Here is a 27367-nt window from a genome sequence, read left to right on the forward strand (position 1 = left end):
GCCCGGTGCTCACGCCTGTAATCTCAGCACTTTGTGAGGCCAAGGTGGGCAGATCACCTGACGTCAGCCTGACCAATATGAAGCACTGTCTCTACTAATAATACGAAAATTAGCTGGGCATGGTGGCATGTGCCTGTAATCCAGCTACTTGGGAGTCTGAGGCAGGAGAATCACTGGAACCTGGGAGGTGGAGGTTGCAGTGAGCTGAGATCACGCCACTGCACTCCAGCCTTGGCGACAAGAGAGAAACTCCATCTCTGAAAAAAGAAATCCCAGAATGCATGTGAGGGCAGCATGGGACGACTGGGCTGGGAAGAACTGGCCATTCCTTGGGCCTCCTGGCCCCTCAGTGCTGTCTGGCCCGGTGCCCACGGTGCCAGGGCTGTGGTGACAGCTCTTTTATCATTACAGTTGGAGCTGGAGCTTTTGCTGGAATCCCAGGTGAGGCAAGGATGGTGGGAGAAGCAGGGTGGCCAGCCAGGCAGGGGCTCTTGTCTTGGGAGGGGAGAGCCCTTGGGAGGTGGGCAGACCACCTGAGGTCAGCCTGACCAACAAGGTGAAGCCCTGTCTCTACTAATAATACAAAATCTTGGGCACCCAAGATCCCATCCAAGCCTGCCTGATTTCCCCCAGGCCTGCTTCCCCCGCCAGCACAGCAGCCCAACGAAGCCCAGAAAACCCGCCAGCCTGTGCCGAGGGCTGCAGGCCCAACCTGCAGGCCGGAGCTGGGGCCCATCCCTCCCTCCTTCCATCCATTCCTTGATGCATCCATCTATCCGTCCATCCACTCACACATTCCTTCATCTGCTCATCTACCCATCCATGCATCCATCCGTCCACTCATCCATTCATTCACTCATCCATCCGTCTCTGCCTCCATCCGTCCATTCATCCATCCATCCACCATCTATCCGTCTAGTCTTCCATGCATCCAGCTATCCCTTCATCTACCCCAGGAGGGAGAGAATCCTGCAGCTTCCTGGAGGAAGTAGCTTATCATTGGGAATTTCTCAGCTGACCCAAGATGGAGATTCAGGGAGGCCCTGGGGACAGGATGGTCTGAGCGGAAAGCGGAGCAGGTAGCGGAGGGTTTGGAAGGGGCTGCCGGGACCTGAACTGGCTCTCTTTATTCCCACAGGAGTTGGACCCTTTGCGGGACAGCAACCTGGAGTCCCACTGGGGTACCCCATCAAGGCCCCCAAGCTGCCCGGTAAGTCAGAGGGATGCTTCAAAAGGCACCACTCGGCCAGGCGCCGTGGCTCATGCCTGTAGTCCCGGCACTCTGGGAGGCCGAGGCGGGAGGATCACTTGAGGTCAGGAGTTCGAGACCAGCCTGGCCAACATGACAAAACCCTGTCCCTACTAAAAATACAAAAATTAGCCAGGCGTGGTGGCACAGGCCTGTAATCCCAGCTACTGGAGAGGCGAAGGTGGGAGAATCACTTGACTCCGGGAGGCAGAGGTTGCAGTGAGCCGAGATCATGCCACTGCGCCCCAGCTTGGGTAACAGAGTGAGACTCTTGTCTCCAAAAAAAAATAATAAAAACAAATAATGCACCACTCACTGAGCCTCCCTGCAGAGAAGTCAGCCTGGGTAGAGGCGTCTCTGGTGACAGGGGAGGGGTATTGAAGCCCCCGTATGGTCCCCAGCCAAGGAGAGCGTGGGAACTCATCTGCAGATACCGAACTCACACACACACGCTCATGCACAGAGACCCGTAGTCCCGATCGGAAGCCATTGTGCTGATGGAAGGGAACGCCGTTCACTGGAAAGGTCCCTCTGCCATCCACCCACCCGTGCTCCCGCCCCTACCTCCGCAATCAGCTTAGCCAGTGAGATGCTTTCCACTGAGGAGGGAAATACTCAGACCCCAGGACCGTGGTGGGACTTGAATTTGTAGGGGGATGGGTGTTCCATCGGGCCCAGCGGCAGAACTGGCCTCTCCCTCCTCCACCCAGCGCCTCTGCTCTCCTGGGAGCAGCTCAGGACCCTGGTCTGGGGGCAGGGGGTCTCAGGCCTCCGCACCTGTGGGGGCACATCTGTCCGCCCAGGTCAGTGGGAGCCCAGCAAGGCGTGGGGCGACTCCTGAGTCCGCCATGTCCTCTCCCCAGGTGGCTATGGACTTCCCTACAGTACTGGGAAACTGCCCTTTGGTGAGTGAGACCCTTCTAGACTGTGGACCATCCAGCCCTTTCCCGCTCCAGGGTTCTAGGGAAGGTGCTACGCTCCCAGCCCTGGCCAGGAGAGCACCTCGCTGAGGGAGGGTTAGGGGCTCGGAGTGGGAGTCTCAGAAGGAAAGGGCTTGGAATTTGGTCTCAGCGTGGGTCTCCATCCCTGCCCTCCCACCTATCAATAATGAGACCTCAGGTGAGCCGTGGTGCTTCTTTGAGCGTCTGTGTTCTCATCTGTAAAATGGGCGGAACAATTCCATGCTGGGGGTGACGGTGCAGACTCAAGACAGCCGGGCCCGCGAGAGCAGGGCAGGGAGAGGGGGAGGGCAGCAGTGGTGACGTCTGCACAGATGACACCGAGCCTCTCTGTTCTGCAGGCTATGGGCCTGGCGGGGTGGCTGGTGCAGCGGGCAAGGCTGGATACCCAACAGGGACAGGTAACGAAAGCCTCTCCTCACTTCCCGCTGAGGGAGCCCTGATCTTGTGGGCTCCAGAGCCCTGGGGTGGGCAAGGTTCTAAAGCAGGCCAGCCCACCCTGCATCCAGACCCTGGTCCGAACCTGGAACAGGATCCTGGGGGAGGGGTGGGGCAGCTCTGTCGCCTCTGCCTGCTGGGAGCCCCACTCACACCCCCGTGTCAGTGGAGCGGTTCTCTCCAGGCTGGGAACGAGCGGGCTCTGGAGACACAGGAGCACCGTTTCAGGGTCTCTCCCCTCTGCCCCCCTCCTCCAGGTGTTGGCCCTCAGGCAGCAGCAGCGGCAGCAGCTAAGGCAGCAAAGTTTGGTGAGTGCCCCTGGGGTCCCCGCCTGGTGGCCTCCAGCCCCCCAGCCTCTCCATTCCCATTACTGTTGAGAGCCTGCTTCACAGACGAATGACCAAAGTGCCCTACTTCCCCCATTTACTCAAGATTTTCAACATCACCCATCTATATATTCCTCCTTCCATCCATTCTTTCATGCATCCATTCATCCTTCCATCCATCTGTTGCTTTCTCCATCCCTCCCTCCCCCATCTATTCCTCTATGTATCCATCTATACATCCACCTACTCATCCAGACATCCTTTCATCCATCCATCCCTCCCTCCTTCCATTCCCATTCTCCCATGCATCCATCTATCCATCCATCCACTCATCCATTCATTCATCTAACCATCCATGCATCCATCCATCTACTCATCCATCCACTTATTCATCCATCCATCTTTCCCTCCATCCATCTACTCATCCATTCATCCCTCCCTCCCTCCATTCATTCCGCCATGCATCTATCATCCATCCATTCATCCATCCATTCATCTACTCATCTACCCATCCATGCATCCATCCATCCACTCAACCATCCATCCATCCATTTCTCCATGGTCCATCCATCCTCCATCCATCCATTCATTCCTCCATCCAACCATCCATCCATCCGTTCCTCCATTCTTCCATCTATCCATCCTCCCATCCATCCATTTCTCCATGATCCATCCATCCTTCCATCCATCCATTCATTCCTTCATCCAACCATCCATCCATCCGTTCCTCCTCGCATCCATGCACCCATCCATCCCTCCCTCCGTCCATTCTTCTACCCATCCATCCATTCATCCATCCATTCCTCCATTCTTCCATCTCCCATCCACCCATCCATCCATTTCCCCGTGATCCATCCATCCTCCAGCCATCCGTTCATTCCTCCATCCAGCCAGCCATCTATCCATCCATTCCTCCATGCATTCATGCACCCATCCATCCATTCCGCCATGCATCCATTCATTCATAACGGGAGGCATTCTTTCTACCTTGGGAAAGTTAGAAAGGCTTCCCAGAGAAAGTGACATTTGATTCAGGCCTTAAAAATAAAGATGGAGCTTACCATGTGGTTAGAACAGGAAAGAGGAGGCCAAGCAGAGGGAATGGGTACCATGGTGGTTGCAAAGATCATTTTAGGTGGTGCATATAGGAGCATTTAAGACGTTTAATAGTTATGTATTAATTTAATGTGTGCTATGAAAATGTTAACTCACTGCTCAAGCCAGTGAGCTCTTGGATAGCATGGCTGCAGATGGAATGTCGTATTCCTGTACCTATGCAGTGGGTGGAGTGGGCATCTGTCCCCCACCCCAGCTAGTCCCCAGCTCAGGGTCAGATCACTAGGGTTGAAGTCCTCCTGCATCCTCAGCCCCAGGGAAGCCCTTTCCTTCTCTCCCCACCCATCCAAGGAGCAAGAATGTGGGGAGAAGCCTGGAGCTTCCCCCTCAGAGGCCCCACAGGCCCCCCTCCCAGCACCCAAGGCTCCTTGGCCCCAGCGGCTGGTGGGGCTGGCTGGAATGTGGGAGCGGGAGAGCGGGGCTGCAAGGGGCTGCCAGAGCCAAGCGGCCAGGCGCTTGGATTACAAACTTGGCTTCGTCTTCGGAACACAGGGAGAGGAAGTCTTGAACATTCCTGCAGGGGCCCCTCTGGCCCGGGGAGTGGCCACTTGTGGTTTCTCAGTATGTGGCAGTGATTAGAATGGGATCTGTCTGAAAACATACAAGTCCCTTAATGAGCGTGTTGAAACAGACACTTTGGGGGTGAGTCAAGGAACAGCGGAGTGGGGTGGGGAACCTCCTCAAACAGGTCCATCTGGAGACCCCCGGGCCCCATTCCTGGATGAGATCACGCTGGTGAACATGCTGGCGTGTAAGTGGCCATCCTGCCTGTCCTCAGGAGGGTCCTCGGGAAACGACATTGCACTGCCCCATCTCAACAGGTGCTGGAGCCGGAGTCCTCCCTGGCATTGGAGTTCCTGGGGCAGCTGGTGCAATTCCTGGGATTGGAGGCATCGCAGGTAACGTCTGACCCCACACGGGGTGGGTGTGTCCTTGAGATGGCCACAGGGCAAGGACCTCACCCTTTCTGGCTGTCTCTTCAGGCGCCGCGACCCCAGCTGCAGCCGCAGCTGCTGCAGCTGCTGCCGCCAAAGCAGCCAAGTACGGTGAGTGCCTCCGGGGGCGGCAAGCCCAGGGCTCGGGCCCCTGCGTGGGCCTTGGGGACCCTAATCCTAAAACCAGGGGGACTTGGCGTTTGTCCCTCCCCAAATATACACTGTTCATGCCTCCTCACCTTCACTCCTTCTGGTCACTCTACCTGAGATGCCATCTCTATTGTTTTGCCCTGATTAACTCAGCAGAGGGGGGTACCCAGCAGAACACCTGGCTGCTCCCAGTCCATCCCCTCCAGGGCCGGCCCACAGGCATCTGCTGCATCAACTAAGTGGGTGCCCAGTGGCGAGAATTCTGATTGCGCCTTAGAAATAGGTCACATTCTAGCTAGGGACGGTGGCTCATGCCTGTAATCCCAACAATTTGGGAGGCTGAGGAGGATCGCTCGAAACCAGGAGTTAGAGACCAGCCTGAGCAACACACTGAGACCCCCATCTTTCCAGAAATTATTTAAAAATTAGCTAGCCATAGTGGCACATGCCCGTGGTCTCAGCTACCTGCGAGGCTGAGGTGGGAGGATCGCTTGAGCCCAGTAGTTCAAGGCTGCAGTGAGCTATGATCATGCCACTGCACTCCAGCCTGGGTGAGTGAGAATTTGGTCCAAAAAAAAAGGAAAGAGAGACAGAAAGAGAGAGAGGAAGGAAGGAAGGGAGGAAAGGAGGGAGGGAGGGATGGAGGGAGGGAGGGAGAGAGTGGGGGAGGAGAGTGGAGTGGAGGGAGGAAGGAAGACAGGAAGGAAGGAAGGGAGAAAGGGAGGGAAAGAGAAAGAGAGAGAGAGAGAGAGAGAGAGAGAAAGGAAGGAAGAAAGAAAGAAAGAAAAGGAAGAAAGAAAGAAAGAGAAATCGATCACGTTGCTTCCAGCCCACAGATCCAAACCCTTGGAGCTCTCTTCAGGGACCCTCAATCTCTCCGCATCTCTCTGATGAGTTGGATCTATGCAGAGGAAATGTCCACCCCCTGTAATCCTGCAATCAGGACCAACTGTCACTTCCATACTCCACTAACCACCCTTGGAGCCCCTGCGAGGGACCCATAGGTCAGGAGGGCAATGCCTTTTCTTTCACAGGAGCGCCTACAGCCTTTGGCCCAGGAGTAGTTGGCGTCCCAGGAGCTGGGGTTCCAGGTGTCCCAGGTGCTGGGATCCCAGGTGCTGGGGTTCCAGGAGTTGGTGAGCTGGGCTGTGTGTGTGTGTGTGTGTGTGTGTGTGTAAAAGAGAAATACTGACTATTGCCAACATTTTACATTTATCCCTAACACCTCAACAATGTACCTATACCCTTGACCGTGCCTGTCCCCTCGTCTTCTCTTCCTGAAGCCATGACAATCTCCTAATCAGCTCCTAACCTGTGTCATCTTTTCCAATTAACCTTCTGGCTATCAGTGTTCACCTGGGGGCAGGAACCATGTCTTTTTCATCTCCATGTTTCTAGCCCTTAGCTAAGTAGGTGCTCAGTTTATGGTGGCTAGAAGGGTAGGTGCGTGGGTGAATGGGTGAATTGGTGGGTGGATGAATGGGTGGGTGAGTGGGTGGGTGGATGAATGGGTGGGTGGGTGGGTGCATGGATGAGTAGATGGGTGAATGGATGTACGCATGGATGGATGGATGGATGGATGGAGTAGATGGATGAATGGGTGGATGGATAGGTAGGTGGGTAGATGTGTGGGTAGATGGATGGGTGATGGATGAGTGGATGGATGGATGGGTGGATGGATTGGGGGCATGGATGGATGGATGGGAGAATGGATGGATGAATGCATAAATGGGTAGATAGATGGGGGAATGGATAGATGGAAAGCTGGATGAAAGAATGGGTGGATGAATGGATGAAGGAACACATGATTTTATGAGCAGATGAATATATGGATGGTAGAAGGGTGGGCAGGTAAATATAAAATGGGTTGGCTAAATGGTTACATGAATGGCTAGATAGGCAGATGGGATAAGTTGGTAGATAGATGAGTGCATGAGTGGACAGAGAGGTAGGTGGTTGGGTGGTGGATTGAGATCCAAGGATAGACAGACAAATGGACAGGTACAGAGGTGGGTCGTTGGGTACATGGATGATGCGGGTGGCTGGGTAGACAGATGGGCAGGTGGCTGGACATCAGTGCATAAATGGATGTGTAGCCGACTCTACGTTGGCGTGAAAGAAGATGGCCCAACACACAGATGGGTGGACAGAGGGAGACAAACTGAGCAGCCCTCCTCCCACCTCTCCTGAGCATTCGCGTCCCTCTCAGTCTCTCCAGGAGCCGTGTCACCAGCTGCAGCTGCGAAGGCAGCCAAATACGGTGAGTGCCGTGCTAACAGCTCTGCCCCACCCTGTCCTGGCCTTTACTTGCCAGAACTAAAGGACTCTCCTCTACTTGCCCAGAGAAGGGGAGTGACTTGCCCAGGGTCGCCCAGCAAGTCACTGGCAGGTCTCAGGACAACGTCTCCCTCATTTGTCTCCCACCACAGGGCCATGGGGCTGAGTGGCGGGGAAGTCCCAGGATGGCATTCCCAGTGGGGGACAGTGACCCTGACCCTCCCTGCTCTGGCCAAGAGCCCCTCAGAGGAGCCCAAAACTGCCTGGGGATGTGGATTCTGCCAGTAGTCTCTCTGCGTCCAACAAAGGGGGTCTTCCCCAAGTGCTCAGAGAGGAGAGGGGCTGGAGAACGACTGAAGGGTGTCAGTAAAGGCTTCACGGTGGGGCTGGGCTCGGCTCTCACCTGTAATCCCAGCATTTTTGGAGGCCAAGGTAGGAGGATCATTTGAGGCCAGGAATTAGAGAGCAGTGCGGGCAAAATAGCAAGACCCTGTCTCTACATAAAATGTAAAAATTAGGCCAGGTGCAGTGGCTCACACCTATAATCCCAACACTTGGGGAGGCCGAGACGGGTGGATCACGAGGTCGAGAGATCGAGACCATCCTGGTCAACATGGTGAAACCCCGTCTCTACTAAAAATACAAAAAATTAGCTGGGCATGGTGGCGCGTGCCTGTCATCCCAGCTACTCAGGAGGCTGAGGCAGGAGAATTGCCTGAGCCCAGGAGGCGGAGGTTGCGGTGAGCCGAGATCCCGCCATTGCACTCCAGCCTGGGTAACAAGAGCGAAACTCCGTCTCAAAAAAAAAAAAAAAAAAAAAAAAAAAAGTAAAAGGTGGCTGGGCATAGTGGCGTGTGCCTGTAGCTGTTCCAGCTACTTGGGAGGTTGAGGCAGGAGGACTGCTCGAGCCTAGGAGTCTGAGACCAGCCTGAGCAACATAGCAAGACCCCATCTATACAAAAAATTAAAAATAAAAAAATTTAATTTTTTTTCTTTTTTTTTTTTTTGAGACAAAGTTTTACTCTGTTGCCCAGGCTGGAGTGCCGTGGCATGATCTTGGCTCACTGCAATCTCTGCCTCCCAGGTTCAAGCAATTCTCCTGCATCAGCCTCCGAAGAAGCTAGGCTCACAGACGTCCACCACCATGCTTGGCTAATTTTTGTATTTTTAGTAGAGACAGGGTTTTGCCATGTTGGCCAGGCTGGTCTCGAACTCCTGGCCTCAGGTGATCCACCTGTCCTGGACTCCCAAAGTGCTGGGATTACGGGCATGAGCCACCCCACCCAGCCAAAAAAAAAATTTTTTTTTTTTTTTTGTATGGAGTCTCACTCTGTCACACAGGCTGGAGTACAGTGGCGCAATCTCAGCTCACTGCAACCTCCACCTTCCGGATTCAAGTGATTCTCCTGCCTCAGCCTCCTGAGTAGCTGGGATTACAGGGATGCACCACCACATCCGGCTAATTTTTGTTTTTTTAGTAGAGACCCAGTTTCTCCATATTGGCCTAGCTGGTCTCGAACTCCTGACCTCAGGTGATCTGCCTGCCTCAGCCTCCCAAAGTGCTAAAATTATAGGTGTGAGCCACTGCATCCCACCCAAATTTTTTTTTTAGAGGCTTCATGGTGGAGGCTGCTGGGGACCCAGGCAGCCCAGTTTTCTGTCTTTTATGGACAAGGCTTGGGGGAAACTTGGATCCTCTTTGCCAGGAAATCAGCACGCCTCGGAGCCCGCCCTGCCTCTCTCACTGAGCTGCTTTTCCAATTGATTCTCTTCCCTCTGCAGGGGCCGGAGTCGGAGTTGGAGGCATTCCTACTTTTGGGGTTGGACCTGGGGCCTTTCCCGGCTATGGTGTCCCTGGAGTCGGAGCCGTCCCGGGAGCTGCCATTTCCCGTGAGCCTTAGTCACATCTGGGGACATCGTTGAGAAGGGCTGGGGGCTTCTCTTCTGCTGGCTGTGCACGGTCAGTGAAGAGTGTAGATCAGGCTTGAGCGTGCTCAGGGAGGGGCTGGGGGAGAGGATAGGGAGGCCGTCCGTGCCTTGCAGGGCAGAAGAGCTTTAAGCACGGCGCGGAGGAGACCCAGGCAAGGCTTCTGAGGGTCTCCATCTTTCTCGTTTCCCTGCAGCTGAAGCCCAGGCAGCGGCTGCCGCCAAAGCTGCCAAGTATGGTAAGTGCCCCTACCCTGCCCATCCCTAAGCCCTGTTCTCCCACGGGGCGCAGGGTCCAACCTCAGCAAACCGGCTCCCAGGCCTCCAGGACCGGAATGGCCTGGCCCCAGGTCATGAGGCCCCACCTTCCAAAGCCCCACACCCCACTCTACTGTCCTTTTCAGATGCCCGATGTTAGGACGGTTGGTGACCTGCTCACCACCCCACCCCCACCCCCAGAATTCAAGGTGTCCTGGCCCGGTGTGCTGGCTCACACCTGTAATCCCAGCACTTTGGGAGGCCGAGGCAGATGGATCCCTTGAGGTCAGGAGTTCAAGACCAGCCTGGCCAACATGGTGAAACCCCGTCTCTACTAAAATTACAAAAATTAGCCGGGCATGGTGGTGCACACCTGTAATCCCAGCTACTCGGGAGGCTGAGGCAGGAGAATCGCTTGAACCTGGGAGGCGGAGGTTGCAGTGTGCCGAGATCACGTCACTGCACTCCAGCCTGGGCGACAGGGCAAGACTCCGTCTCAAAAAATTAAAATAAAATAAAATATAAAAAGAATTGAAGGCCGGGCTCAAGCCTGTAATCCCAGCACTTTGGGAGGCTGAGGCAGGTAGACCACAAGGTCAAGAGATCGAGACCATCCTGGTCAACATGGTGAAACCCCGTCTCTACTAAAAATACAAAAAATTAGCTGGGCGTGGTGGCGCGTGCCTGTAATCCCAGCCACTCAGGAGGCTGAGGCAGGAGAATTGCCTGAACCCAGGAGGTGGAGGTTGCGGTGAGCCGAGATCGCGCCACTGCACTCCAGCCTGGGTAACAAGAGCGAAACTCCGTCTCAAAAAAAAAAAAAAAAAAGAATTGAAGGTGCCAGGAAGCCATTCTCTTTTCCCCGTATTCTCCCACTCACCCTTGCTCCCCCAAAAAGTGAGCACTGGGAGGGGCGAGGCTGAAAGTTCTCCACTCACGCAGGTGCTGGGGGCGCAGGAGTGCTGGGTGGGCTGGTGCCAGGTGCCGGAGTCGCCGTCCCAGGTGTGCCGGGAGTGGGAGGAGTGCCAGGTGAGCGGTGTGTCCAGCCCAGAGACGGGTTTGGTTTGTCTCGTGGAAGGGTCCCTGGAGTTGATCAAGATCGACTGCACCATTTTACAAACGGGAAGACCTACCTAGAGGTGGGAAGCAGGGAGGGGTGTTCGGACCGCTCCCTCACCCCTTCTCTTCCCGCCCCCAGGAGTCGGGACCCCAGCAGCTGCCGCCGCTAAAGCAGCCGCCAAAGCTGCCCAGTTTGGTGAGTCCCCTCACCCCCGCCGTCGCTCACAGATCACTGCTCTCTCAGGTGCCCTGCTCCGGGGTCTCACTGCCCAGCTCCCTGCTCCTTTCCACCCCGCCCCCCCAGGCTGTCACATTCTGGGGTGGGCCCTCCTTCGGGCTTTTGGCCCAACAACAGCCTCTAGGAGTAGTGGTAACGTTTCTGATGAGGGAAGCAGTGTAAGCCTCCCTGTTCCCAAAGTCCCGGAGCCTCTCGGTCTAGTGGGGACCTGACCCCTCCTGACCTCACGTGAGCTCCAGCCGCCTTGAGGGACTCCAGTTCTCCTCCTCTCCCTCCTCCTCCTCCTCCTCCCCCTCCTCCTCCTCCCCCTCCTCCCCCTCCTCCCCCTCCTCCCCCTCCTCCCCCTCCTCCTCCTCCTCCTCCTCCTCCCCCTCCTCCCCCTCCTCCTCCTCCTCCCCCTCCCCCTCCTCCCCCTCCTCCTCCTCCTCCCCCTCCTCCTCCTCCTCCCCCTCCTCCTCCTCCTCCCCCTCCTCCTCCTCCTCCTCCCCCTCCTCCTCCTCCCCCTCCTCCTCCCCCTCCTCCTCCCCCTCCTCCTCCTCCCCCTCCTCCTCCTCCTTCCTTCTTCCTCCTCCCCCTTTTTCTTATTTTTCTTCCTCCTCCCCCTCCCTCCTCCTCTTCTTTTTCTTCCATTTTCTTTCTCCTTTCTCCTCCTCCTCCTCCTTCTCCTTCTTCTTGAGACAGGGTATGGCTCTGTCACCCAGGCTGGGGTACAGTGGCACAATCGTCTAGCTCACTGCATCCTCGACCTCCCAGGCTCAAGCAATCTGCCTGCCTCAGCCTCCCAAGTAGCTGGGACCACAGGTGCACACCACCATGCCTAGCTAATTTTTTGATTGTTTTGTAGAGACAGGAGTCTCACTATGTGGCCCAGGCTGGTCTCAAACTCCTGGGTTCAAGCGATCCTCCAGCCTCTGCCTCCCACAGTGCTGGGATTCCAGGCATAAGCCCCTGCGCCCGGCCTGCAGTACTTCTGGTTCGAGATCTCTTGCTATATCTGAGGGCCACCCTGGCAGCCCCAGGTGCCTACACCTTTCTCAACATGACAAATTATGGCAGCACCAATTGTAGAGCCCGGCTGTGTGTCAGGCCCTGGGCGTGGAGTCTGCAGGCCTTGGTGTTAGGGACCTGTGAGCTGAAAGGTTCAGATCAGAGTCTCTAAGGCTGAATAGTCCAGAGAGCATTTCGACTGCAGGTCTGCAGAGCCCGAAATGCTCACACACAGCAATCTGTATTTATTTGAGACAGGGTCTCACTTCATTGCCCAGGCTATGATGCCATCAGAGCTCACTGCAGGCCTCGGACTCCTGGCTTAAGCAATGCCTCCCTCTTAGCTGAGGCTACAGGCACATGCCACCATGCCCAGTTTTAAAAAAAAAAAATTGCCGGGCGCGGTGGCTCAAGCCTGTAATCCCAGCACTTTGGGAGGCCGAGGTGGGTGGATCACGAGGTCGAGAGATCGAGACCAACCTGGTCAACATGGTGAAACCCCGTCTCTACTAAAAATACAAAAACTAGCTGGGCATGGTGGCGGGTGCCTATAATCCCAGCTACTCAGGAGGCTGAGGCAGGAGAATTGCCTGAACCCAGGAGGTGGAGGTTGCGGTGAGCCGAGATCGCGCCATTGCACTCCAGCCTGGGTAACAAGAGCGAAACTCCGTCTCAAAAAAAAAAAAAAAAAAAAAAAAAAAAAATTGTAGGTGATCCTTCCACGTTGGCCTCTCAAAGTGCTGGGATGGTAGGCATGAGCCACCACACCAGGCATACAGTCTTACACAGTTGGTTTCATTTTTCCCATTTTACAGGTGTGCAGACTCAGGTTCCTGGAGCTTAAGTAACTTGCCTGCAGTTGCACAGCTTACTGATGCCCAAGCTGAGATTTGAACACAAAGGCTTTCTGTCTTACAAACCCCCTTATATCATGTAACTCTGCCTCTATCACCCTCAAATCTCCAAGGAGTCCTTGTCACTGAAAAGATTAAGAACTCCTGGCCAGGTGCAGTGGCTCACGCCTCTAATCCCAGCAGTTTGGGAGGCCAAGGCAGGTGGATCACCCAAGGTTAGGAGTTCAAGACCAGCACGACCAACATGGCAAAACCCTGTCTCTACTAAAAATACAAGAAAATTAGCCAGGTGTGATAGTGCATACCTGTAGTCCCAGCTATTCGGGAGGCTGAGGCAGGAGAATCACTTGAACCCGGGAGATGGTGGTTGCAGTGAGCTGAGATTGTGCCACTGCACTCCAGCCTGGGCGACAGTGAGATCCTGTCTCAAAAAAAAAAAAAAAAAAAGGAACTCCTGAACCTGCCGCAGGCTTCATCTTAGGGGTGAGGAAGCTGAGGCCCAGCAAGGGAAAGCAACCGATCAGGGCCACACAGCAAGTCTCTGCCAGGCCGAGGCTCCAGCTCTTTTCATCAGCTCTGTTCTCTTGCATCAGGCTCTTCTCCATCTTACAGGCTTAGTTCCGGGTGCTGGTGTGGCTCCTGGTGTGGCTCCCGGAGTGGGCGTGGCTCCCGGAGTGGGCGTGGCTCCCGGAGTGGGCGTGGCTCCGGGTGTGGGCGTGGCTCCGGGTGTGGGCGTGGTTCCAGGTGTGGGCGTGGCTCCCGGCATTGGCATCGGCCCCGGTGGAGTTATAGGTGAGCTGCATGAGTCCATGACCCTGAGGGGCCCCTGAAGCCTCCGTGGGCCCCATCTCCATCTCTAATCCCCTCTCTCTCCCTCCAGGCGCAGGAGCCCCAGCTGCAGCAAAATCCGCTGCCAAGGCAGCTGCCAAAGCCCAGCTCCGTGAGTGCCTCGCCCACCTTTCTCTCCTCTCTCCAAAGAGCCCAGGGCTGGTTAGGGGCAAGGGCCAGGGAGGAGGCCTCTGCTTGGATCTGGGCGCCTTCCTCTGGGACTGGGCTCAGCCCCCTGGACAGGACCCCTCCTTGGGGCATGCTCCCTGCCTGCTGCCACCACCACTGCCCTCTGTCCTTGGGAACCCAGCTCCCAAGCCTGAATGGGAGCCAGGGCAGGGCCCTGCAGCCTCCTTAGATCCCTAGGGCAGTGGGCAGAGGAGTCAGAAGTGCAGATTTGGCTTGAGGAGGACCTGGGTTCAAGTCCTGGGCTCCACACTAGCTAAGGGACCTCTGAGTGACTGTGTCCTTGCGTGTTAAGTGTGGGTACAGACAGCACCTTCCACAGAAGGCTTTTAGGAGAATTAAACAACATCAACCAAGAGAGAAGAACAGGAGATGAGGCTGGAAAGGGAAGTGGCACCCACAGGGTGTGGTCCCGAAGGCCAGCCAGCAGGACTAGAGGGTCAGTGGGAGTTTTACAGAATCCAATCCCAGGCTGGGCATGTGGCTCACACCTATAATTCCAGCACTTTGGGAGGCTGAGGTGGGCGGATCACCTGAGAGCAGCAGTCGGGAGTTCGAGAGCAGCCCCACCGACATGGAGAAACCCTGTCTCTACTAAAAATACAAAATTAGCTGGGGGTGGTAACCTACTCGGGAGCCTGAGGCACGAGAATCACTTAAACCCAGGAGGTAGAGGTTGCAGTGAGCCAAGATCGCGCCATTGCAGTCCAGCCTGGGCAACAAGAGCGAAACTCTATCTCAAAAATAATAATAACAAAATTAGCCAGGCATGGTGGCACACACCCGTAGTGTGTGTCAGCTACTCGGGAGGCTGAGGGAGGATTGCTTGAGCCTGGGAGTTTGAGGCTGCAGTGAGTCACGATTGTGCCACTGCACTCCAGCCTGGGCAGCAGAGCAAGAGCCTGTCTCAAAAGAGAGAGAGAGAGAGAGAGAGAGAGAGAGAGAGAGAGAGAGAGAGAGAAAAGAAAAACCAGCCAGCGGCTGCATAGAGAATGGATTAAGCAGGCCAAGTCTGAAGAGAGGGCCAGGGAGGAGGCCGCTGCTTGGATCTGGGTGAATCCCTTCCTTTGAGACTGGGCTCAGCTCCCTGGACAGGACACCCCCCTAGGGACGCGCTCCCTACCTGCTGTCACCACCACTGCCCTCTGTCTGCAGGAGCTGCAGCTGGGCTTGGTGCCGGCGTCCCTGGATTTGGAGTTGGTGCTGGTGTGCCCGGACTCGGAGTTGGTGCTGGTGTGCCTGGCTTCGGGGCAGGTGAGGGTGAGGGGGCGTCTAGGGACTAGGCAGAGCCTGTCCCCTGAGCTCAGGGAAGGCAATCCCTCGTCCTCCCAGCACCTCCCCAGCACCCCCTCACCACCCCAGGGTGCATAGTAAATTCCTCGTTAGATTCTCCTAAGCATCTGGGGGTAACAGAAGGCAGGCGGAGGGAAGAGCAGGCAAAGGGATCCCGGGCTGCCACATTGCAGAGTATCTGCCTCCTCAGTAGAGGGGTGATGGGGTTCCAGACTGAGAAACAGCCCACCCTCCACCCAGAGAAGGAGCAGGTAGATCAGCCTGGCTCCCCTTCAGCAGTGGTCTGTGGCCAGGGGGCCACTAGGAACTCCAGTTCTTCACCAGGTGGTTACTGAGCACCGCTCTGTGCCCTGCCTCAGGCAGGCCATGCTGGGCCTGGGGAGAGAAGGAGGGGGCAGATGGAAGGTGGAGGCACTGTCCTGCCCTAGAGCTCTGTGCCTGCACAGCTTCAGGGTTTTGAGAAAGCAATGAAGGCCAAGGAAATCAGAGAGGGCTCCCTAGAGGAAGCGGCAGAACTCCCAGGCACAGAGCTCGGCTACTGACCACCCCCCTACTTTTTTTTTCTTCCCAGTACCTGGATCCCTGGCTGCTGCTAAAGCAGCCAAATATGGTGAGTGCACCCCACAACCCCTTGTGGTTCCCTTGCCACCCTGCCATCTCTAACAGCACAGGACAGGGGTTGACGAGATAGAAAAAGGCAGTTTCAGGCCGGGCACAGTGGCTGCCATCCCAGCACTTTGGGAGGCCGAGGCAGGGAGATCACTTGAGGCCAAGAGTTCGAGACCGGCCTGGCCAACATGGTGAAAACCTGTCTCTGCCAAAAATACAAAAATCAGCCAGGCGTGGTGGCGGGCGCCTGCAATCCTAGTGACTTGGGAGGCTGACGCAGGAGAATCGCTTGGACCCAAGAGATGGAGGCTGCAGTGAGCCGAGATCACTGTCATTGCACTCCAGCCTGGATGACAGAGCGAGAGAAAAGAGAGAAAAAGAGAGAGAGAGGAAGGAAGGAAGGGTGGGAGGGAGGGAGGGAGCGAAAGAGAGAGGGGGGAGGGAGGGAGGGAAGAAAGGAAGGAGAGAGAGAAAAGAAAAAGGTGGCTTCTAGGACACATTTATGACAGTTTAAAAATCCGGCCCCTGCCCACTAAATGTCTGTGGTGCCTTCAACCCCTGTGACCACCAAAACCACCCCCGAAATCCCAGTTGCTCCCCAGGAGGCGATTCCACCGGCCCTAAGGCCCCTCAGACCCGGACAGTTTCGTGATCACCGGGGCCAGGGAGGGGCCGGGCCCGCTGTGGGTATGAGGAGGCCGGGCAGTCTCTGCCTCCACCCCAGCTCTCTGGCCCTAGCAGAGGAGCTGCTGTTCCTCATCTGGGCACCCCCGGCCCCCGCCCGCCTTCCCATCCTGCCAGCAAGACTGCTGCTGCCATAAGCCAGCCCAGAGGACGTGGCAGTCCCACAGCCTCTGCACTTGGCACCCTGGCAGCCCCGCCTGGCCAGACCCACGCTGTCTGTGGCCTCTGCATTCCTGGCCTCTTGTGAGCAGAGTTGGGGGGAGGCAGGGGACTCCACCAGCGATCCACTAACCGGCCGGGCAGGTCCACTTGGGACCAGTTTCCACCTTGGAAAATCCCAGCTTCCTCAGCCCGGACCCCCAGCGGCCCTGGCCTCCTCCCCTCTTCACTGCTGACTGCTTGGCCTGCCTGAGTCAACAGACATTGCCAGGGAAACAGAGGGGTGTCATGTGGTGAGCAGAGCCGCTTCCCAGCCTGGAAGCCCTGAGCACATTGCTTAACCTCTGCTCTGCCTCAGCGTTCTCATCTGTAAAATGGGAATGACAAGAGCGCCTGCCTTTCCTGCTGCAGTGCATAAAAAATGGGCTGCTGGGGCCGGGCGTGATGGCTCAAGCCTGTAATCCCAGCACTTTGGGAGGCCGAGGCGGGTGAATCACGAGGTCAAGAGTTCAAGACCATCCTGGTCAACATGGTGAAACCCCGTCTCTACTAAAAATACAAAAAATTAGCTGGGCGTGGTGGCGCGTGCCTGTAATCCCAGCTACTCGGGAGGCTGAGGCAGGAGAATTGCCTGAACCCAGGAGGCGGAGGTTGCGGTGAGCCGAGATCGCGCCATTGCACTCCAGCCTGGGCAACAAGAGCAAAACTCCGCCACCAAAAAAAAAAAAAAAGGGCTGCTGAGTGTGAAGCACTCAGAACCTTAAGTGCCTACTGTAGATACTATCACTGCTTTTTTTTTTTTTTTTTTTTTTTGGTGGAGTCTCGCTCTCTGTCACCCAGGCTGGAGTGTAGTGCTTCGATCTTGGCTCACTGCAGCCTCCACCTCCTGGGTTCATGCGATTCTCCAGCCTCGGCCTTCAAGCTGGGATTACAGGCCCCTACTACCCTGCCCAGCTAATTTTTGTATTTTTTAGTAGAGACGGGGTTTCACTATGTTGATCAGCCTGGTCTCGAACTCCTGACCTCAGGTGATCCACTGGCCTAGGCTTTTCAAAGTGCTGGGATTACAGGCATGAGCCACCACACTCGGCCTTCAAAAGAACTTTTAAGTCCAGGCACAGTCCTTTGGGAGACTAAGGCGGGAGGATCGAGTGAGCGCAGGAGTGGGAGGCTTGCAGTGAGCTATGAGCGCCACTGCCCTCCCGCCTGGGCAGCAGAGCAAGACCCCATCCCAAAATGAAACAAAAACAAGGACTGGACTTCCTGTCCAGGGCTCCTCCACTGTGTCACATGCCCTGCCACCTGTCTGCTTGCCCTGAGTACCTGGGGCAGGGACACCCCATCCTTTAGAAATGGGGGACTCATCTTTCTTCCTTCCCCGCAGGAGCAGGAGGGGTCGTCCCAGGCGGTGTGGTGGGTGAGTTGAAATGCCAGGAGGGGCTGGGTGGGGAGCGAGGTTAACCGGGACAGAGTCCCTCCCTGAACTCGGTCTGTGTCCCCAGGAGCCGGACCCGCCGCCGCTGCGGCTGCAGCCAAAGCCGCTGCCAAAGCTGCCCAGTTTGGTGAGCGCTGGGTGGGGGTGGAGCTGCCCCCGGCCCCCCCCCCAAGGTCCCCAGGGTGTGGGAGGAGCTTCCGACCAGGCACTGTAGACTCAGACTCCCTGCCCCAGGCACCTCCTGGCCCCACTGTGCCACAGAAGGCCGGGAGAGCTCAGGCTCCACCTGGGTCCCCCGAGGACACCTGCACCCTCCGCAGGCTGAGCTTGAGTCCCCACTTTCTGACCAGCCGAGTCTAATGCTCAGCTCTCTCCGCAGGCCTGCCGGGAGCTGCTGGGCTTGGTGTTGGAGGACTCGGAGTTGGAGGGCTTGGGGTCGTCCCAGGTGTTGGCCTCGGAGGTGAGCGTTATTCGGAAATCAGTGAGTGCATGCGGGGGGTGTGTGTGTGTGTATGTCTGTGTGTGAGAGGCACACAGAAGGAAAGAGTGTCTTTCTCTCCCAGCCTTGCCACACCCTTGCTCAAGATGTCCCTCTCGGCCAGGTGCAGCGGCTCACATCTGCAATCCCAGCACCCTGGTAGGCCAAGGCGGGTGGATCACTTGAGGTCAGGAGTTTGAGACCAGCCTGGGCGACAAGGCGAAACCTCATCTCTACCAAAAATGCAAAAATTAGCCGGGCTTGGTGGGAGGCTGAGGCCAGAGGATCGCTTGAGGCCAGGAGACGGAGGCTGCAATGAGCTGAGATTGTGCCACTGCACTCCAGCCTGGGCAGCAGAGTGAGACCCTGTCATTAAAAATAAAAATTTTAAAAAAGGCCGAGCATAGTGGTTCACACCTATAATCCCAGCACTTTGGGAGGCTGAGGCGGGCTGATCCCCTGAGATCAGGAGTCAAGACCAGTCTGGCCAACATGGGCTCCAGTGATTCCACCAGTGTCTCTACTACAACTGTAAAAAATTAGCTGGGCGTGGTGATGCATGCCTGTAATCCCAGCTACTCAGTGAACTGAGGCAGGAGAATCGCTTGAACCCAGGAGGCAGAGGTTGGGGTGACCCGAGATTGTGCCGCTCTGTTGAGCTGTCACTGTGTCTCCCTCCCTAAACCCGCCTACACGGCTCTTCCTGTGAGTGCCGCAGGCCAAATACACAGTAGGAGCTTAACAATTAAGACTTTTGGGGCTGGGCACTGTGGCTCATGCCTGTAATCTCAGCACTTTGGGAGACTGAATTGGGTGGATCGCTTGAGGCCAGGAGTTCGAGACCAGCCTGGACAACGTAGCAAGACCACCCCTCACCTGCCATCTTTACGAAATATTTAAAAATTAGCCAGGCATGGTGTGGGCCTGTAATTTCAGCTACTTGGGAGGCTGAGGCAGGAGGATCACTTGAAGCCAGGAGTTCACGGCTGCAATGAGCTATGATCAAGCCACTACATTCCAGCCTGGGCAACAGGGCAAGACCCTGGATTAAATGAAGGGGGAGGTGAGGAAGAGATACTGGGAGGGTGAGTCCATGAGCAGATGGCAAAAGGTGAGTAGGTCAGAAGACAGGGCCCAGGCAGGCGCGGTGGCTCACACCTGTAATCCCAGCACTTTGGGAGGCCAAGGTGGGTGGATCACCTGAGGTCCGGGGTTCGAGACCAGCCTGGCCCACATAGTGAAATCTGTCTCTACCTAAAATACAAAAATTAGCTGGGCCTGGTGGTGGATCCCTGTAATCCCAGCTGCTCGGGAGGCTGAGGCAGGAGAATCGCTTGAAACTGGGAGGCGGAGGTTGCAGTGAGCTGAGATCGCACCACTGTACTCCAGCCTGGGTGACAGAGCAAGACTCTGCCTCAAGACAAAAAAAAAAAAAAAAAAAAAGAAGACAGGGCCTGACTCTGGCAGGGAGGTGGCATTCCTGAGCTCTCCTGTCCCTCATCTCTCCAGGTATATCTCCAGCTGTAGCTGCCAAAGCAGCTAAATACGGTGAGTTCCCCCCAGGCTTTCCTGCCAGTGGCCTGCACCCCCTGCCATGCCCATCACCACCCTCCCCCACCCTCCCCCAACCCAGCTCGGGCCTCCCTCTGGTTCCTCCTACCCCTGAAGATCTTATCTAGGGCATTCCTTACCCCAGAACCCAGCAGGGACCTCAGGGCCTCCTCCCAATGGGTGTACCTTGTCCTGACCCCACCTGCCTCTTCTCAGGTGCTGCTGGCCTTGGAGGCGTCCTAGGGGGTGCCGGGCAGTTCCCACTTGGAGGTAGGGGCAGCCAGCCCTGCTGTGTAATCCTCAGCTCTGCCCAGCTCTAAAGGGGGCCTGTCTGTCTAGCAATGGGGACTCCTAAAGCCTATGACCACACAAGGACAGGAGACAGGGGCTCCAGAGGGTGTCCTGGGCAAAGGGGCAAGCTGAAAGGTTGGGGACAGGGCCAAGCTGAGCTCAGGCCACACCTGGTTGCTAGGTGGGGGCATGTTATATTGAGACAGCCACTCTGGCTATAGTGGGAGGGACGGGCTGAGCACGGTGGCTCCTGCCTGGAATCCCAGCACTTTGGGAGGCTGAGATGGGAGGATCTCTTGAGATCAGGAGTTAAGACCAGCCTGATCAACATGGAGAAACCTGGTCTCTACTAAAAAAAAAAAAAAAAAAAAAAAAAAAAGCAAAAATTGACTGGGTGTGGTGGGCTGCCTGTAACCTCAGCAACTCAGGAGGCTGAGGCGGAATGGCTAGAGCTGGGGAAGCAGAGGCTGCAGTGAGCCAAGATCGCGCCACTGCACTCCAGCCTGGGCCACAGAGCAAGATCCCATCTCAAAAAAATAATGAAATAAAATATAAAAAATGCTATAGTTGGGGGAATGGAGAAGAGGTGGTCCCAGACAGAGGGTCTGGGGTGAGCTGGTGAGTCTGGACCCGGGTCCCACCCACACCAACCCACCAACCCAAAGTCTCTCCCGCAGGAGTGGCGGCAAGACCCGGCTTCGGACTGTCTCCCATTTTCCCAGGTACGCCAGGCTGCCTGCCCCTGGGCCCTGCCCTGGCGCTCCAGTCACCTCCCCCTCCTCTCCTGCATCATCTTCTGCTTGGAAGGACTGAGCCGGCACCTAGGGGTGGATCCCACAGCCTCAGGTCACACGAGGCTAGACCCCGAGCTAGATATAGAGCCTCCCCTCCTTCTTGCTTACCTCTTACAAAAACAGGGAGTGCCAGCTTTTTAAAAACACATTTCAGGCCTGGGAGGGTGGCTCACTCCTGTAATCCCAGCACTTTGGTAGGCCGAGGCAGATGGATCACGAGATCAAGAGAGTGAGACCATCCTGGCCAACATGGTGAAACCCTGTCTCTACTAAAAATACAAAAATTAGCTGGGCATGGTGGCGCGTGCCTGTAATCCCAGCTACTCAGGAGGCTGAGGCAGGAGAATTGGCTGAACCCAGGAGGTGGAGGTTGCAGTGAGCCGAGATTGCTCCTGTACTCCAGCCTGGTGCCTGGTGACAGAGCCAGCCTCTGTTTCAAAAAAAAAAAAACCAAAATACAAAAATTAGCTGGGTGTGGTGGCTCATGCCTGTAATCCTAGCTACTCGGGAGGCTGAGGCAGGAGAATCGCTTGAATCTGGGAGGAGGAGGTTGCAGTGAGCTGAGATGGCGCCACTGCATGCCAGCCTGGGTGACAGAGCGAGACTCTGTTTCAAAAGTGGGAAAACAACAACAACAACAAAAAAAACACACATTTCATGCCCCTCAAGGTCCCTGGAGGAGAGAGAGCTTTTCTACCATGTTGCAAAGCGGGGAGACTGGGGCTCAGAGAGTGCCAGGGACTGCTCCAAGATCACACAGTGAGCGGAGGCAGAGTCCAGGGCTCCTGGCACCCCAGCCCAGAACTTGGCGTCTGGCAACCCACACTGCCCCCTGCCCCCACCTCCGGCTGAATCCATGCTTGGTGTGAGGGCTTAGCCGGCTCCCCGGAAGTGGGCACTCTCACAGCCCCTCTCTTTGGCTTGCAGGTGGCGGCGTCGGGGGCTTGGGAGTTGGTGGTGAGTCTGCAACAAGAAATCACCTGATGCCTGGTGGGCCCATTTCAAGGAGGGTCCCTGAGCTTTCATAGGGTGGCTGCGGTGGCGGCCATAGCCCTGGGCTGGCACTCTGGTGTGGGGGCTTCAGGGAGCCCCTAGGGAAATCATGGAAGCTGGAACTCCAGCGCTGGGCTGGGAGAGGAGGAGCCAGGAATCCTGATTCCTGGGACTCCTGGCCTGCCCTTTGACGAGGCACCCAGAGCCAGACAGGGACCTGAGTCACCCCAGAGTTTACTGTCTGACTGCAGAGATTGACAAAGTCCTATAGAAAGGGAAATATAGTCTGGCGCGGTGGCTCACGCCTGCAATCCCAGCACTTTGGGAGTCTGAGGCAGGAGGATCGCTTGAGGCCAGGAGTTCGAGACCAGCCTGGGCAACATAGCAAGACCCCATGTGTACAAAATATTTCTTCCTTTTTTTTTTTTTTTGAGATGGAGTCTTGCTCTGTTGCCCACACTGGAGTGCAGTGGTGTGATCTCGGCTCACAGCAGCCTCCACCCCCTGGGTTCAAGTGATTCTCCTGTCTCAGCCTCCCAGGGAGCTGGGGTTACAGGCGCCCACCACCACACCCGGCTACGTTTTATATTTTTAGTAGAAATGGGGTTTCACCACGTTAGTCACGCTGGTCTCGAACTCCTGACATCAGGTGATCCACCCGCCTCAGCCTCCCAAAGCGCTGGGATTACAGGCATAAGCCACCATGCCCCGCCTAAGATATTTCAAACAGAAAGAGAAATAAGCTGTGTAAGGGAAGAATAAGGTCAGGAGAAGCAGGGTGGGCTGGGAGGGGGAGCTGAGTGGTCAAGTGGGCGAGGCTGGGACGGGGACATGGCTTGGGCACCTGCTGAGCCGCTCAGGTCTCCACAGAGCGGATGCATCTGTGATTTACGAGGAGCATGGCTGGGCGGGGCTGAGGGGCAGGCTGGAGGCAGGAAGGCCTTTGGAACCTGCTACGACAGAATGGAGGCCAGGTGCAGGGTGGCGCAGCTGGGAGAGGCAGGAAAGCGGGCTGCCTCCTCCACCCTGTCCTTCCTATCCACAGGAAAACCCCCCAAGCCCTACGGAGGGGCCCTGGGAGCCCTGGGGTACCAAGGTGAGTAGAGATTCAGCCCCACAAAGAGGCAGGGCTGGAGGGGCAGAGACAGAGGCGGAGGGATAGTCCGCCAGCCTGGCTTCTGGAGCGGGCAGGGTACAGAGGGGGATGGATGCCCCCCGCCCATCCCTCCTGCCTCCTCCACAGACATTCAGAGCTGGGTGTGGACTCAGCGTCCTCCAAGCTCACCCTCCCAAAGTCCCTCAGCCTGCTACAGGAAATGAGCTGGCAGAAGACTGGAGGGGCAGGGAGGGAGAAGGGCTGGGATCATCGGAGCCGCAGAGTCAGGGACATCAGAGGGTGTGTCGACGGTGGGGGGCATCCAAGGTGGCCCTGGGCTGGGTGGGGAGGGCTGAGGCCACCCTCTAGGGCTCAGCCACCTTCCTGCTCAAAGATGCAGGCCTGGCCGGGCACCGTGGCTCACACCTGTAATCCCAGCACTTCGGGAGGCCGAGGTGGGAGGATCACATGAGCCCAGGAGTTTGAGACCAGACTGGGCAACAAGGGAGACCACCCTGTCTCTGCAAAAATTTTAAAAATTAGCTGGGTGTGGTGGTGTGAATCTGTAGTCTCAGCTCCTCCGGAGGCTGAGGTGAGAAGATTGCTTGAGCCCAGGAGTTCAAGGCTGCAGTGAGCTGTGACCACGCCATCACACAGCAGCCTGGGCAATAGAGCAAGATCCCACCCCCGCCCCCCAGAAAGATGTCGATTCGCCTCTGGGGAGGCTGTGGGCAGTTCTTTCACTACCCCCACAAGGTCCCTCCATGTGATACCAGAAAGAGTCCCAGAGGTTACTCAGGACTGTGAATTTCCTTCCACACAGCCCTGTTCCCCACTGCACAGATGAGACAGCTGAGGCCAGGGGTGGGGGGCAGAGGCAAGACCAAACTGACCCTTTGCAGAGTGCCCAGTTTTCAACCGGACAGCAGTCTTGCTTGTGACCCTATCATGGTATCATCTCCCAAACAAGCAGACAAACTTCAGAGACAGGGCCGGGTGTGGTGGCTCATGCCTGTAATCCCAAGACTTTGTGAGGCCGAGGCAGACAGGTCACCTGAGGTCAGGAGTTCAAGACCAGCCTGGTCAGCATGGCGAGACCCCCGTCTCTACTAAAAATACAAAAATTAGCCGGGCGTGGTGGCGCACGCCTGTAATCCCAGCTACTCTAGAGGCTGAGGCAGGAGAATTGCTTGAACTCAGGAGGCAGAGGTTGGGGTGAGCCGAGATTATGCCACTGCCCTCCAGCCTGGGGGACAGAGCAAGACTCCGTCTCAAAAAAAAAAAAAAAAAAAAAAAAAAAAGCAGAAAGAAACAGAGGCAGATGTCTGTTCCTGCCCTACTCTCTGCTTGCTGCCACCAGGTGGCGGTAAGGAGCCACATCTGGCTCTAGCTGGGGTAGGATCTGCACCAGGCCCGGGTACTAGACAATGGTGCCTCACCTAACGCAGACTGATGCCTTGAAACAGGTTCACCCATCAGACCATTCCCAGGAGCGGGTAGGAATCCTGGGTTCGAGTCCCAGCTCAGACGCTAAGTGGATAAGACCCTCTCTCCCTCTGCTGGCCCTCAGTTTACTTACCTGATGCCCTCTCAGCTGTATGGATCCACCCCGCTCCCTGAGAGGGCCAGACGTGCAGACACTGACTCTCCCTTCACCCCAACTTCCTTGGTGGAGCTGCTCTTAGCTTTTTCTCGAAACGCTTCTCGGAGCAGTGGAGCCGGTACAGACACCCTGTCCAGGCCCGGTCTTTCCCAGGCATACCCCATGACCTGCCCCCTTTTCTGCTAGCGTTGGTTTCATCCAAGCAGTATCTTTTTTTCTTTTTTTTTTGGACGGGGGAGACAGAGTCTCCCTCTGTCACCCAGGCTGGAGTGCAGTGGCGCGATCTCCGCTTGCTGCAACCTCTGCCTCTCGGGTTCAAGCGATTCTCCTGCCTCAGCCTCCTGAGAAGCTGGGATTACTGGCGCGCGCCACCACACCTGGCTGGTTTTTGCATTTTTAGTAGAGACAGGGTTTCACCGTGTTGGCCAGGCGGGTCTCGAACTCCTGACCTCATGATCCACTTGCCTTGGCCTCCCAAGGTGCTGGGATTACAGGTGTGGGCCACCTTGCCTGGCCTCATCCAAGTAATGTCTTGGGGGCTTCTCCCGGCCCCATCTGCCCAGTGGAAGTTGATGTCATGGGCCAGGTCTGAGTTTGGCCTGGGGCCACAGCTTGGTTTCTCGCGGCTTCTTGGAGCCTCCGTCTGAGCGGGTCAGAGCAGGCGGGAATGAGAGCTGCCCCTGAGAAGGGCCAGGCTCCCAGTGATGTGCCCCTCCTCCCGTCCAGCTGGGGCCTGCCTGGGGAAAGCTTGCGGCCGGAAGAGAAAATGAGCTTCCCAGGACCCCTGACTCACGACCTCATCAACGTTGGTGCTACTGCTTGGTGGAGAATGTAAACCCTTTGTGACCCTATCCCATGCCCCTCCGACTCCCCACCCCAGGAGGGAACGGGCAGGCCGGGCGGCCTTGCAGATCCACAGGGCAAGGAAAAAGACGGGAGTGGTCAAGGGCCCCAACCGGGAGCCCCCACTTCAGAGGCAAGGGCTTGCGGTCCTGGCCCCCGGCCCATCCCTTCCCACCTAGGAGCTCCCCCTCCATACAGCCTCCATCTCCAGGGGAACTTGGTGCTACATGCTGGTGCTCTTATCTTCCTGGGGGGAGGGAGGAGGGAAGGGTGGCCCCTCGGAGAACCCCCTCCCCAGGGGCTCCTCTAAAGATGGTGCAGACACTTCCTGGGCAGTGCCAGCTCCTCCTGCCCACCAGGACCCACCCTTGGCTGCCATCCAGTTGGTACCCAAGCACCTGAAGCCTCAAAGCTGGATTCGCTCACAGCATCCTCCTCCCCCCCGATCGCTGTTCCCCACATCTGGGGTGCCCTTGGGTTGGAAAACCACCCCACACTGGGAATAGCCGCCTTGCTCTTGGAGAATCCATCCACCCGTCCGTCCATTCGTCCATCCGTCCGTCCACCCATGTCCCCAGTTGACCACCCGGCACCCCTGGCCGGCTGAGTGCACCCGCCATCAACCTGGTTGACCTGTCATGGCAGCCTGTGCCCTGCCTCCACCCCCACCCGACGCTCCCCAGGGCGTGCGGGGCCGAGCAGACTGGGGTGCCAGCAGGCATCTCCTTTTCACCCAAGGTGTCCCACATGCAGTACTGTATTCCCCACCCCTCCCTGGGTCCACTGGACTTCAAAGCAGTTCCCACCCCCGCCCCTCCCATCTTTTTGTGTCTCGCTGTGATAGATCAATAAATATTTTATTTTTTGTCCTGGATATTTGGGGATTATTTTTGATTGTTGATGTTCTCTTTTGGTTTTATTTTTGTGGTTCATTGAAAAAAAAGAGAATTTTTTTTTTTTTTCTGATCCGGGGAGCTGTATCCTCAGTAGAAAAATCATTTTAATCACTCTGATATAACTCTGGATGAAACACATCTTTTTTTTTTTTAATAAGAAAAGAGAATTAACTGCTTCAGAAAAGACTAATAAATGAAAACCTTTAAAGGAAACTGTGTCTTGGGTTTCTTTATATGATTTCATCTGCCTTCAACTCCCCGGCCTGCAGGCGGATCAGAGCTCTGCTTCTGGGAACCTTCCACGGTGTATTTGAAAGGTTCCCAACCAAAAGTTCCTGCTGCTGGCTTCTGGGGCATCGATCTTTCTCCAAGTTTGGCTTGTTCTTTAACAATGAGGCCAGGAGATTGAGACCGACTGGGTGACATAGTGAGACCCCTATCTCTACAAAAAAAAAATTACCCAAGAGTGGTGGCTTATGCCTGTGGTCCCAGCTACTCGGGAGGCTGGGGTGGGAGGATCACTTGAGTCCAGGAGTTCGAGGCTGCAGTGAGTTATGATTGTGTCACTGCACTCCAGCCTGGGTGAGACAGTAAGACCCTGCCTCAACAGAGAGAGAGACAGAGACAGAGAGGAAAGATGGCTGACCTAAGAAAACTCAGAAGACAGTCAAGGGTAACCATTTTCCTCTGAAACAGTCCCCTCTAAGGAAGACCCACTCTTGTGTGTGGCCCATTAAGGCATCATTTGACTTCTTTGAGAAGCGCAGGCTCAGCTCCACCCTTACTCAGATGTTCCCATTCCCATTCTGGCCCTTCCTCCTCACTTTGAGGCCAGAAGTCCATAGGGCCTGGGAAC

The 27367-nt window shown here is 56.2% G+C and overlaps 1 protein-coding gene across 9 annotated transcripts in view; it reads left to right on the forward strand.

Annotated features, from left to right (window-relative positions):
- The window catches only part of ELN (elastin), a 44939-nt gene extending 18559 nt beyond the window's left edge, over window positions 1-26380 (forward strand). For 3 of the 9 annotated variants that reach the window (XM_039460511.2, XM_074390582.1, XM_039460512.2), the window contains 26 exons: window positions 412-441; window positions 1139-1210; window positions 2113-2154; window positions 2550-2609; window positions 2904-2954; window positions 4910-4987; window positions 5072-5134; window positions 6208-6309; window positions 7383-7433; window positions 9233-9340; window positions 9574-9615; window positions 10577-10663; window positions 10833-10889; window positions 13385-13564; window positions 13653-13712; window positions 14942-15040; window positions 15651-15689; window positions 17916-17948; window positions 18034-18093; window positions 18346-18426; window positions 19954-19992; window positions 20212-20265; window positions 20964-21008; window positions 22008-22037; window positions 23119-23169; window positions 25499-26380. In XM_039460511.2, coding sequence (XP_039316445.1) covers window positions 412-441; window positions 1139-1210; window positions 2113-2154; window positions 2550-2609; window positions 2904-2954; window positions 4910-4987; window positions 5072-5134; window positions 6208-6309; window positions 7383-7433; window positions 9233-9340; window positions 9574-9615; window positions 10577-10663; window positions 10833-10889; window positions 13385-13564; window positions 13653-13712; window positions 14942-15040; window positions 15651-15689; window positions 17916-17948; window positions 18034-18093; window positions 18346-18426; window positions 19954-19992; window positions 20212-20265; window positions 20964-21008; window positions 22008-22037; window positions 23119-23169; window positions 25499-25542 — 1658 coding nt within the window. In that variant the 3' untranslated portion in view covers window positions 25543-26380. The remainder of the gene's footprint in view (window positions 1-411; window positions 442-1138; window positions 1211-2112; window positions 2155-2549; window positions 2610-2903; window positions 2955-4909; window positions 4988-5071; window positions 5135-6207; window positions 6310-7382; window positions 7434-9232; window positions 9341-9573; window positions 9616-10576; window positions 10664-10832; window positions 10890-13384; window positions 13565-13652; window positions 13713-14941; window positions 15041-15650; window positions 15690-17915; window positions 17949-18033; window positions 18094-18345; window positions 18427-19953; window positions 19993-20211; window positions 20266-20963; window positions 21009-22007; window positions 22038-23118; window positions 23170-25498) is intronic. The other 6 variants (XM_039460513.2, XM_039460516.2, XM_039460519.2 and 3 more) reach the window with 6 other exon arrangements.
- Window positions 26381-27367: the final 987 nt, after the last annotated feature.

Source organism: Saimiri boliviensis, chromosome 20, assembly GCF_048565385.1.
Source record: "Saimiri boliviensis isolate mSaiBol1 chromosome 20, mSaiBol1.pri, whole genome shotgun sequence".
In the NCBI taxonomy this organism is placed as follows: Eukaryota; Metazoa; Chordata; class Mammalia; order Primates; family Cebidae; genus Saimiri; species Saimiri boliviensis.